This window comes from Gossypium arboreum, chromosome 7, assembly GCF_025698485.1.
Source record: "Gossypium arboreum isolate Shixiya-1 chromosome 7, ASM2569848v2, whole genome shotgun sequence".
Classification (NCBI taxonomy): domain Eukaryota; kingdom Viridiplantae; phylum Streptophyta; class Magnoliopsida; order Malvales; family Malvaceae; genus Gossypium; species Gossypium arboreum.
The window spans coordinates 99,385,948-99,399,245 of record NC_069076.1 but is presented as its reverse complement, the minus strand read 5'-3'; the positions used below and the strand labels follow the sequence as shown (position 1 = coordinate 99,399,245).

At 31.7% G+C, this 13,298-nt stretch overlaps 1 protein-coding gene across 3 annotated transcripts; it reads right to left on the bottom strand.

The window, feature by feature from the left end:
- Window positions 1-834: 834 nt before the first annotated feature.
- On the bottom strand, window positions 835-4,841 carry LOC108467546 (ubiquitin-like-specific protease 1D). 3 transcript variants are annotated; one of them, XM_017768214.2, is made up of 7 exons: window positions 4,592-4,835; window positions 2,686-2,776; window positions 2,436-2,603; window positions 2,209-2,340; window positions 2,042-2,123; window positions 1,836-1,949; window positions 835-1,112 (listed from the first exon to the last, which is right to left on the bottom strand). In XM_017768214.2, exons 1-7 carry the CDS (start codon window positions 4,683-4,685, stop codon window positions 1,044-1,046), a joined length of 750 nt encoding a protein of 249 aa, XP_017623703.1. In that variant the 5' UTR covers window positions 4,686-4,835; the 3' UTR covers window positions 835-1,043. The 3 variants fall into 3 exon arrangements, with proteins under 3 accessions (XP_017623703.1, XP_017623726.1, XP_052886431.1); XM_017768237.2 differs by lacking the exon at window positions 1,836-1,949 and having other exon boundaries at window positions 4,592-4,841; XM_053030471.1 differs by lacking the exon at window positions 2,209-2,340 and having other exon boundaries at window positions 4,592-4,833.
- Between the last annotated feature and the right edge of the window lie 8,457 nt (window positions 4,842-13,298).

The following is a 13,298-nucleotide window of genomic DNA, read 5'->3' as shown; positions in this document are numbered from 1 at the left end:
TTTTGATTTATATCTAAAGAAGTGCTTCCGAATTTGAAGGATTGTGATTTTAAAGGCCATCATTATGTATTATTTAACCGATTCAGATTACAATTTTCTTATTATTGATTCTGTATTTTGATTTGTTTTATCAAGATGAACCTGGCAAACGCAATCATGACAAAAGGACAAGCAAACTGAGAGTTATTTGAGTTTGGGTTGGGTCTTGGGTTTTGTTTAGGATGGGTTCCGACTTTAGATTTAAAATATTTGGGTTGGGCTAGTTTTTATATATTAATTATTTATAAATGTAATTTTTATAATATAATTTATATGTAATCAGGCCTTGAGTTTCAAAAATTTTGTGGACTTCCAAGTTAATTTTCTGAGTTTTATCTACTTATTTAAACCTTCTCATATTTCAAGTGAACCATCAAATCAAACTTAGATGCATAGCTTAACCCTGGACAACTCTATTAGTCGTACACTAAATATTATTCCAAAATATAAATTATAAAACTGTATAATTACAATTTATACTACCAAATATGATATAGAGAATTACAATATAATTACACCCTTTAACTAAACATGTCTAGAGAATTGTAACTCTTTGTAATTGCAAGAAAGTATAATTATTTTATTCTGTATTATTTGAACAGATCCATAACGTTAGAAAAAAAATTTCCTTGCAAAGCAAAATTTTCCAGCAATAAGGAGGTATCTTCTTCCAAAGACTCCAAAAACTTGTAAAAAGAAAAGAAAAAAACATATATGTGTTGGGGATATATATATATATATATATACACATGCATGCATAACACAATCACATTAACATTGTCAGTACCAAATGAGTTTTAAGTAACATTGTCAATACCCAATGCCATTACCATGGTCAATATGTAAGGCAAGCTATACGTTAAAAAATTAAAAGTTGAACATATTCGTGTCGATTATATACCTATATTTGACAATCGCACTCATAATTTAAGTAAAATAGTTCGACTCCGATCCAAGTAATATAGTCCATATGTAAAAGTCAAAGTTAAGAAGAGTTTATTTCACTAGCTGAAGAGTTTAAATCTCTTGCAAAAGCAATCAAAGTCTTGAGGAGCAAACCAATCTTCCTTCATCTGTAGTTTACCACGAAAAGTGTTATACGTATATATTATATCCAATGTAATACAGAATTTCCCAGAAAAATGAAACATTGACAATTTAAAGGGAAAAAAATCCACTAATGGCATGGTGCCTAGAGATGTTAACTGCATAGAATCCACCCGGGTTAGAGTCTTCAGGGGAGCAGTTGGAAAGCCCATTTTAAAGGCAGCTCTTTAGTGGACATGGTGTGTGTATGTCCCTAGAGGTGTAATAACCCTAGCAAAACTCGAATATTGCCAAAATCGAGCTTGACTTAAAATTGAGAGCTTGATACTCAACTTAAGCTCGATTGAACATTTGTTTTTAAATTCGAGCTCGATTAAGCTTGTTTACCTATTTTTGTACTCAAATCTGGTTCAATAATTAAGCTTAAGGTTAATAATATATATTAAGGCCAGTAACGTAAATTATTAATATAAAAATATGAAAAGCTCGATAAGGCTCGCAAACCGTTTGAGTCAAGTATTACTAAGCTCAAATTCGACTCTATCAATAGCTCGAGCTACTTGAGTTCGGCTCGACCAATAGCTAGAGCTCGACTTGATAATTATCTAATCAAGTTCGAATATTTTTCAAGTAGAACTTGTGTAGCTTGTGAGCACCGCTGTCTCATTTACACCCCTATATGTCCCTACCGTGTGTGTAAGTACTAACCCTCTAATTACAGAGTACCAAAAATGAAAAAAAGAACTTACAAAGTAAGGATATCCACCAGTGATACTGAAGTTTTTAGGAGCACTTTCCATAAACAAACTTATGAAATAAAGAACAAACCTACCACAATCTTCACCATTTTTCTGTTGGGGAACCTGATTGTTTTCATTTGCTTCAGCCACAAAAAGCCAATAAAAAGTGGGAAAAATGAAAAAAAAATGATTTCAAGACATCAAAGAATCATCACCTTTGGTATCAATAGTGGAATTTTCGATATTGCCTGTTTTGTTACAGGCCTCTTCTCAGCTTCATATACATCTAGAAGAAACCTGGAATTAAAACCAAGAAAGTAGCAATGAAATAGATATGCAACAAAAAAAAATATGGATTCCGACACAAGTTGCAGACTCATACTTTCTAATAGTAGGTTCGAGCCGTCTTGGGCCACTCATTTGCATTGAATCAAGCAATAACATACAAGTTGTTTGAGTTTTAGATTGCAAAGGTTTATCAAAGTTGCAGAATATCAATAGATTCCAGTGTCTCCTACAAAGTATCACAAATTCATATAAACCAAAGAGGGGGTACCTTGAAAATTGCATAATACCAATATGTTTAGCAGTCGGGAAAACGATACTCACCAGTGCAATATCGGAACGAAAACATACTTCTTGGTGAAAATATGTTTCCTACTGATCCATACCAACACTTTTTCTTTAAACAATTCATCCATGTACCATGAAAACCACAAGCAATCGAGGTAAGTAAAAGAAGCCCTCTGATTATCCGGGAAGATCTTCCATATTTTCCTAAAAACAATGCATGAACTCAAGATTATGAAGAGGGAAAAAAAAATGAGAGGGACAGGAGATTCAAATAAGAAGGGCATACTCAAAGCAATCTGAAAACTGTTTGCTATTTAACATCCCTTGTTGCCTGGTGTTTCTGGCGTTAACTCTCCTCTTATTACGTAAGAAACGACCTAGCAAACATCGATGAATCAACTTAAATATACAATATTTTTTCCACTTCACAAGTTGTTTTCAAATTTATGTTGTTCCGACTCTTCATTTTTACGAAGTATTTGTGTCCTATACCCATGTCTGGCACAGTTACAAACTTGAGTATAGGGACATTGCTCTCCAAATACATAAAATAAAGTAAAATAACTTAAAGATACTCAAGTCAGATGTCCATATATCCAAAACTCAAATTAGAGTCCGAACAACATAACTTCAAGGACGAGCTAATGCTCAAAGTAGATTATAATATCAAAGTTCCAACAACTACATCTATACTATAATAAAAGAACTAAATGAATTGGTGTCAGAAGTCAATTATATACATCAATTTAGTTAAATGCTTAAATTTTCTAAATTAAAATCACAATTACAAAATCTTGAGAGGGTATTTCGGTATTTTAATTTCAATAAATAAAAATTTATATCAAATACTTATAACACTAAAGAAACTTAAGCATAGTTTTCTTTAAAATACTTGCATGTCCAACACATTCACTCAAGTAACTCCAAACATAAGAAAAACTTACAAAACTAGAGAAACTTAAGAATAATCCATATCAAATGCTCATATAAATTATTAAATAAATACATAATGGGACACACATTATCTAAATGATTAATAATAAAAGTCCAAATAAAAACTATTTAAATATAAAATTTGATCAGAGAAATTTTTTATCTAAAAATACTTAAACATCCTCCAACTTATTTAGCTCTTACTATAATTTTATAAGGGTTTTAAATAAATTAACTTTAGCTAATGTAGGTTTAATAAAATGAATAACTATAAATGGTTAAAATATATTATTAGTCTCTGTAGTTTTATAGATTTGAAATTTAATCCTCCTAATTTAAAAGTTCAAAAATCAATCCTCCCACGTTTTCAATTAAAAATCCTTGTCTAATCATTATCATTGACATTTTCTATCAAAATTTGTCAATTTAATATAATTATTTTTTGCCAATTATATGTCACATAATATGCTGACAGCCTAACCCATGTGCCAAGTTGGTAAATTTTAACAAAAATACTAACAATGATTTAATTAAAAATTTTAAATTAGAAAAAAGTAAAAGATTTAATTTTTTTAACTTAAAAATATAGAGACTATATAGTAAATTTTATCAAATTAAAAAAAATTAACAGCATACTGTAACCAATATAAATTAATTAAAGCATAATAATAAATTTAACCCTAACATCTACTCATTTTGTTACTTTGGCCCTTAACCTTCAAATTTTGGTAAAATGCTTCCCATTGGACAAAAAAAAACTGGTTAAAACTTTAATGTATCAAGTTGGTCGTCAATCCATTTATAATTCGTAAAAATTCAACGAATTCCAAAAAAGTTCACAAAAATATTTTAAAAAGTTATTCATATTAATAGTGAAGTATACATAAAATTGCATGCAAGCAATCACCTCAATGCTATTCAATTTTAATATTTCAATTAGTTTTTCTTTATTAAAGCCGAAGTGACAAATAGCTAAATATTAGGGCTAATTTTGTTTTTATACAATTAATTAATAAACCCCTAAAACTAACAAGTTACCATAGTATTCAAATGCAATACCACAGATCTACACTACTAAACAACTGACGCCTGACGGAACCTGATCGCATAAACCATTTTCATATAATTACACAAATCGATGAAAGACCCATTAGAAGAAGTAATAAAAAAAAAAAACGAAACAAGGTAGTGGATGCTTATAGCTTCTAAGCTGAGGAGATACGGGGAAGAAAAGAGTAAATGAAAAATATTTACATTACCTGAAGCTGAAACAGTGGAATGAGTTACCATACAGGAAGTTCCTTCTTCATCTTCGCCTATAAATTGTATTTCAAGTTGCTTTCTCTTCGCCATTTCCGGCAACAAGTGAAATCCCGCATTAATTAAGGATCGAATTTTTGAAAGGGAGGAAATGAAGGCACTTCTGGGATTTTCATAAATAGAGTCAGCTATAGAATTAGTAGCTTTCTACGTAAGGGTCGGGTCGGATCAAATTGGGTTTGGATCGGGAGTTATGAAATAAATTAAGTAAAAATAGTATTTTTGAAAATTTTGCTGTGGTTTAATCATTTCTATTAAAAATATATTTTGAAATGATAAAATGTGAATTTAAAACATGATGACGTAGAAGATAAGATTTAATAGAGGATAAAATGTAATTTTATTAAAATGCTATTTTTCAAAAGGTAAAAGTTTAATATTTTGACTTTTGTCTTGATTTAAAATTATGTAATATTGTTACATCGATAGACACATTAAATTTATACTGAAACTAATACGTACTTATACTAACCTATTTCGTAAGGAAGGAATTTTTATAAATACATTCAACTTTGTGTTAGTAGCATCTATAGAAGAGTCGGCTGGAGTTAAGTTGGGTTCAAATCAAAAGGGTAAGTGAAAAGTCCGTTAATTAAGTAAATTAAATTCAGTTGAATTGATTTAGAGTAAATTAACTAGTAAGATTGAAAAGTATTTTTGAAAAGTGAGGTAGAAAAATACTTTTTAAAATATTTTATAGTGTTTATCGTTGTTGTTATATCCCTTCGACTTAAGACACGTGGTACAACAAGCTACTTGAGAAACACTCACGAAGACCACTCTATCCATCGATGGCGTCAATTCTAGCATATTAAGCATTTCAATATAATAGAACAATCAATCAATCAAATATAGACATCAATTTAAGCTAACAAACAACTAAACAATCAATCATCCAACAAATTTAGCACATATTCAAACTCAAATCCCAAACAGACATTTTATCAAACATATTGTAGGCATAAAATGAAAGCAAAGGGTTTAAGAAAATGTTCACTCAATTGATGAAGTTCCATTGAAGTCCAAGAGTTTGTTCATCGTTGTTTACAAAATCTTTAACATTAATGATAAAAATAAACACAAAACTAAAATCTAACCTAAAAAAAGAAAAAGAGAAAACCTAAACTAAAAATGAAATGAAAAGAAAAGAAACTCTAAGCCTAATAACCTAAAACTAAAGAAAAAGATTATAGAAACAAAAGTGAAAGCTCGCTTTTTTATTTTAGCTAAAAGTGGCTTTAAATAGATGATTTCAGTCTTAACTTTTGAGCCAAAATTCTCTTAGGTGCCTAATTTTTATTTGTGTAGTCGTTGGACAAAAACTACTCATACAAACATTTTTTGTTGCGTTAGCCTTGGGTATCGCGATATTTGAGTTTAGGTATCGCGATATCAAATTCTGTAACACCACACACCCGTACCCCACACCGGGACAGAATACAAGATGTTACCTAACTTGCACACATACATTCACACGTTTTCGAGTCACCAAAATTAGGTCAAATTTAAAATTTTTTTGATATTTATCAAGAACTTCATAACAAAGGCATAGAGGCTCCAAACGCTTATTCAAAACCATTCGGGAATGATTCGGATCTTCCCACAAACTCTGAGAAATATTACTAGACACAGGGGCACACGTCCGTGTCCTCCCCCCGTGTGGAATAAATTTTAAATTCACACCTACAGGGGTTTTCGCACGGCCTGATGCATGCATGTGTCCTTCACACGGCCTTGACACGCCCGTGTTCTAGCCCGTGTGCAAAAACCTGAACATTCTGTTTCTGACGTCAGCAATTCTTAAGGGTCACACGGCCAAGGCACACGCCCATGTGCTTGGCTGTGCCCTTCACACGGCTGAGACACACGGTCATGTCTCTGCCCGTGTGTTTACTACCATACATATTGGCTTGCAAATTTTACGTGCATGGGACACACGACCGGATCACACGCCCATGTGGTGTACCATGTGTCACACACGGCCTAGACACACGCTCTTGTATCTACCCGTATGGACAAAATGAGGCTATTTACCAAACCTCTTTTCCACCCTTACATACATAACCTGCATAAAATCAATCTATACCAATATAAGGTCACATCACATAGCCAATATAGCCGCAACGGACAACATTTCATGTAATATCCCCTACCCGTATTCATTGCCGGAATAGGGTACGAGGTATTACCGGAGTTTACGAATTAAATTTTTTTTAGGAAAACTCAATATAATCCCTTTACAGATATCTAACCTTCCCTGCAATATTATATCGAGACCAATCCAAATCAACCAATCCAATTCAACATATTTTCAAGATAGATTCATGCATTTTTATAAGATAACCTCATCACGTAACAAAACCAATATTTGTTAACCATACCATTGGCTGACCTTACATCCATTTCATAGAATCATTTACTTTATTAGCTTATACATGCCATTAATTTCCAAAATAAAGTTTCTTTATATACCGAAGTCCTGAGGTTGATAGTGTGATATATCTCCGACCAAATCCGACCTCCGAGCTCTTAACACTACAAAACAGAGGAAAAAAAAATGGGGTAAGCACTTTGTGCTTAGTAAGCTCATGTAACAAGAATTGTACTTACCTAATATTTTCAATACAATACAATAAATATTCCTATATCCATTCAATGCATTATTACCCTAATATGCACAAACTCAACATTCAAGTTAGTACAATAATTTCCATGTACCAATATTATATACCATGATTTTCATTCCCTTATTATTTTCCATATTTATCTCGTTGAATTTATCGGAATTTCGATGGATTTTCAGAGGTACACTTTTAGTGTACAATTCCGGGTCCGTCAATTCATATTCATGTGCGCCCATTTCCATTTCAGAGAGCACACTCCCGCGAACCTCATCCTTACAGCGGGATTACCAGTCCAGGCTAAATCCCCTGCAACGACAATTACTCTAATTAACTTGGATTTGAATTACCAGTCCAGGCTAAATTCAGACCCTAATTCGGATTACCCGTCCGGGCTAAATCCATTTTACACATATTCTTCGGGAGGGCTATATCAGGATAGGATCACCCGTCCGGGCTAGATCCTTTTTACCGTTAATTCCTTTTCAGAGATCCATCAAATTTTCCTTTCATTCAAACGGGATTTCTTCCCATTTTATCAAATATATCAATGTTTCATTAATTTTCATACAATGAACATTCAAATCATATTCACATCAATAACATACAACTCAAGCAATTTAAGAATATAATTCAAGTTACACGAACTTACCTTGTACTTGTTTGTAAAAAAAATCTACTAATCCCGAATTTTTTCCTTTCCTCGATCTAGCTTCGTATTTGAATCTTCTGGATCTAAATAAATAAATTTAATTATCAATTTATACATTTCATGTTCATATGCAACATTCTCTATAATTCAACTATTATTTATAGTTCATTCAAAGCTGTCTACTTGAGTCATAGTCACTAAATTATTTTTATCTTGAGCTACAGAACTCCAAATTAGGATCCGATAATTTTCTCTGAAACTAGATTCACATATATTCTTACCATAAAATTTTCACAATTTTTGGTTAAGCCAATCAGTACAGTTTATTCTTTAAATTCACCCCTGTTCTGCTGTTGACAGTTCTGACCCTTCTTCACTAAAAATTAGTTATCTCTTCATACAGAATTCAAATGATGTTCTCGTTTATTTCTATTAAAAACAGACTCATTAAGGATTCTATACATATAAATTTAAGCCACTAATTGTTTTTCTTCAACTTTTTATGATTTTCAAAGTCAGAACAGGGGAACCCGAATTCATTCTGACATTGTCTCACAAAATTCATTATATCTCAAAATTTACAAATCCATTGCTTACACTATTTCTTATATGAGAAACTAGACTCAATAAGCTTTAATTCCATATTTTGGTCATCTTCTAATTCGATTTCTACAATTTATGGTGATTTTTTCAAAGTTAGTCTACTGCTGCTGTCCAAACTATTTTTGTACAAGCTGTTTATTATCATTTTTCCCCTAAACTTTTAATAAATGATAATTTCGTCCCTACTCAATAGAGGTGTGCATGGGCCGGGCGGCCCGACCCGAAATCCCGCCCGAAAAATGGGAGGGTTTGGGTAAAAATATAGGCCCGAAAAACGGGCTTGGACAAAAAACGAGGCCTGTTTAGAAAACGGGCCGAGCCTCGGGTAAGTTTTTTGGCGGGACCTATTTTACCAAACCCGATTTTAATATTAAATTATTTTAAATTTTTTTATTTTTAATTTTAAATAACTTTAGTACTTTTACTTTACTTTTTTGTTGTTTTGATGTTATTTTGATATTGTAAAACTTTTGTTATTAATATAATTTAATTCTTAATTTAGTTTTAATTTGTTTCAATTTTTCAATTTTAATATAATTACTTTTTATTATTTTTTAATTTATTATTATTTTAATAATTATTTTAGTCCCATTATTTATTTATTTTTGTTTTAATATTTGTTTTTATGTTTTAAATGTATTTGATTTATTATATTTTAAAGTTTTTATTTAATAAAAAAGCAAAAAAAAATTAATATGACCGGCCAGGCGGGCCGGGCTCAGACCTACCATTTTTTCTCGGGCTAGGCTTGGACAAATTTTCAGGCCCATATTTGGGCGGGCGGCCCGGCCTTGAAAACTGGTGAATTTTTTATGGGGTACCTACCATGCACACCTCTACTACTCAATTAGCCTCTCAATTGAGATGATTTTTCTCAATTAACATTTTATTCTATCACCTTAAACTAGTTTACAACCTTTAGGAATCATAATTTCAACAATAGACTTTAATTCCAAGCATTTTCACAATTAGGTCCTAAAAATCAATTTCTATTGAAATTACCTGATAAAATCATCTCATAAACAAATTAAAGCTTTAATTTCATTCTATTTCATCATAAACTTACAGAAATCAACCATGGTGACTTTCAATTTCATCTATGAAATCAAAAACTAATGAATTTAATAGTAGGACCTAGTTGTAAAAGTATTAGAAACACAAAAATTACAAGAAAAAGGCAAGGATTAACTCACTTGGTACAAAAATTATGAAATACCAGCTTAGAGAACCCTCCTATGGAATTTTTAGCTGCTGGAATTGAAGAGATATGAAGAGAAATCTAGATATTTCCTATTTAGTCCTAGCTTTCTTTAGTTAATTTTGCAATATTCTAATTTTACCCTTATTTTATTAATTTTTCTGCTGATTTCATACCCTTGACGTCCAGCCCAAATAACGTTTGGGTCTAATTTCCTTTTAAATCCTTTCTCATTATACTCTTAAGCTATTTAATCATTCTAGCAACTTTTACACCTATTACAATTTAGTCCTTTTCATTTAATTGACTACCCAAACATTAAAATTTCCTAACGAAATTTTAATACCATATTAATAACATTTCATAAATATTTATAAAGTTATTTTCGACTCGGTTTTACGAGATAGAAGTCTCGATACCTTGTTTTTACCCAATTTCTTCAATAATTTCTTTTTCTAACTAACCACTAAATCGGTAAATTTTTTCTATCAATATTTTCATACGATTTTCCTATCATATCAATTTTCATGCAAAAATATTGAAATAAATTTCTCTTTAAATCGGATTTGTGGTTACGAAACCACTTTTGCGATAACTTTGAATTTAGGCCATTACATTTCATTTGTGCAATTTACTCATCAATGAAAATATCATCTTCGATTTATAAATATCAAAATGAGTATTGACCATTATCTAATGCCTTATACAAAATTAAAGGTATTTATCCCAAGCCAACACATTTGGTTATTTCTCAACGACACCAAAACATTAAGGGCATGTTTGGTTGGATGTAATGGCTATGCCATTACATGCCTATTACCACCCTATTCTATAGCCCCACATAAACCAACGTTTGGTTCAATGGAATACCCTATTACGGAGATATTCCATTCCAGGCTTAAACAGAGATTTTTAGGGATTTCTATTCCCTTCCCCCATCACCGTTTAGCTAATCGTTGCTTCAGGAATCCTATTTTGCCCTTACTAAAACTTCACATCAAAAACACTCTCAATCGACAGCCATTTCACGTACCCTTCAACTCCGGCATTCCTTCCCCTCATCCAAGGTCAGGTAAATATTTTTGCTTCTGCTTCCTTCATATCATCTTCATTTTTGCCTTTTCATTTTTTTTATGATTAAACGAGTTTCTTCCTTACTGATTCATCGAAAGAAACAATGGCAGAACCTTGTAGAGTATCTCAACGATCTCACTCAAATCGGTAAAAAAATCAGCGTTTCGAAGCCCAGGCAAGTCCCTTCATTCTTTTCCATTTCTGGATTATCTGTTGTGTGAACATGATGATTCTGATCTGTTGGCTTCTTTTTTTTTTCTGTATCATAATCTCTATATGGCTTGGCATACATAAATCGATTTTGATTCTGCCATGAGATTAAGTTATTTCAATTATAGATGCATATTTCTGCCGATTTTTGTGCCTTTTTCCCTCTCTTCTATACTGCATGTGAAGTCTACATTTTGATTCTGCCATGAGTCGATTACCAAGTTTTGATAAGAAAGCATATTATTGGTAGAAGATATGCAATTATGCATTACGATTAACCTGCCAAGAAGTTGAGAACCTAAAAAAAAGATTTTTTTGTTAGTGTTTATAATGATTAATATTATTGGAAGATTCTTAAGCCTCCATAATCCATATAATCTTCTTGTACCGTATGAAACATTGATATAGCTTATTGCTACAAAAACATTGATATAGATCTTTTTGGTTTGGTAAAATTGCTTATTTAAGTTTTTACATATTGATAAAATTTAATTAATGAAAGATTAAATTTTTGTTTTGGCTCCCAAAATTATTTAGTTCAATTTGTCCCTTCACTATAAAATTTGTGGCTTTGCCCTTGAATTATGTTAGAGGAAAATAGGGGACAAATTGAACATGGAGAGTGTTGTTTGGAAATTTCCAAAACTGGGAAATAAAGCATGGACAAATTTCTCACCTTTACTGGTGGAATGAGATTTATTCAAAATGAATATATGTATGTACTTTACAGTCATACAGACAATTAGTCTGTTGTAGACTCCATCAACCCCAATAATGGAGAAGTGACAGCGTGTGTTCCGCGTAATAGTGGGGGTGAATTTGTGGGAAATCTGAGTCATGGAAAAGTTCTATCCTTAAGACTACACCCACCCTATTATGGAGTCTGTGTAAGCCATTGGAAATGTGATGTGGATTTAGTTTGGATGCATCCATGGCAGGGAAACACACATGCCATTTTTGTAACAAACTATTTTGCTCCACATAAGTTTGAATATAAATATCACCCATCATTTTCTTTTCGCTTAAGTTATGTTCCATAACCAATCTGGTTAAAATATTTTGGTAAGTGTTGCTACAAAAACTTAAAATTTGAACTTATTATTTTATATTTGGAGTGGTAGAATGATTCATATTCAGTTATTATTAAAAAAAATTCTTGTCCATTTCTGGATTGCCTGATTGGTTCCTCTTTCTCTTAACTGGTTGATCGCATTGGCTTTATGCTTACGGTATACACTCATCCTAATAACATTCACTCTTTGCATCACTTAATTGATTCATCATTATAGAATATATTAACATTCTTTTTCCTTTTCTGTTAATTCATCATTTTCATAACGATATCAAGGTTAAAGGTTACTCCATCTCATACAAGTTTATTGCTTTTGATTTACTAGCTTTTAGTTACCGACATGTGATATATAGGATCTTATTATGGACTCAGAAAGTTGTCCATCGTCTGTTTTTTTTGAATATGTTGTCTACACATTGTCCTCTTTAAACACAAATCGCTATCATGGTAAGCTTGCATGTTAAACAAAATGCTTGACGTAGACAGCCTACTCAAAATTCTAGTATTTGTGCTTTCGTATGTATCCCAACTCTTAGAAGAGGAGCGCAAGTCCGGATCATGCATTTCAAGCCTGTTCAGTTCACTTTTCTTTTTAGCAGCGTTAGTAATCGCGATTCACAACATAGTAAGTTTACTGACTTGGTTGTGAGCGTGATGTAGAAGTTAACCATTGGTATCTGCAATGCAGCCACATGGTTTCTTTAACTGCTCCCCGGCGGTCGATGTTCCTCTTAGCATGACTATTTATACTTATATGGTGTTATCATGTTCTCTTTTTTTGGGGATTGTCTTTAAGTTGATGGAATTGACTATTTTTGCCTTGAATTTTCTAGGGAAAATCATTAGGGGAAAGTTTGTTCTTTTTAGGGTACATTATTATACTGAATTCATATTCATCTTATACTGAATTTTCTAGGGAAAATCATTATACTGAATTAATTTAATGAACAACTTAACTTTGTTATATTATTAGGGTCATTAATAAAAGCGGAAGAAACAACCTTCAAACAAGTGGTGAAATGAGAGTGAAGTCTGTACAAACTTTGGTGTCTTGATTCTTACACTTACAAAGTTACTTTGAGATTTTGAGATTGGTCAATTGTTTTATTCTTTTTAAAACAAGTAAAAATGAGAGGAAATGAATGGTAAAAATATTATAAAAGATGTTATATTAATAATCGGATTGTATTTTATTTTTATTTAAAAAATAAATAAA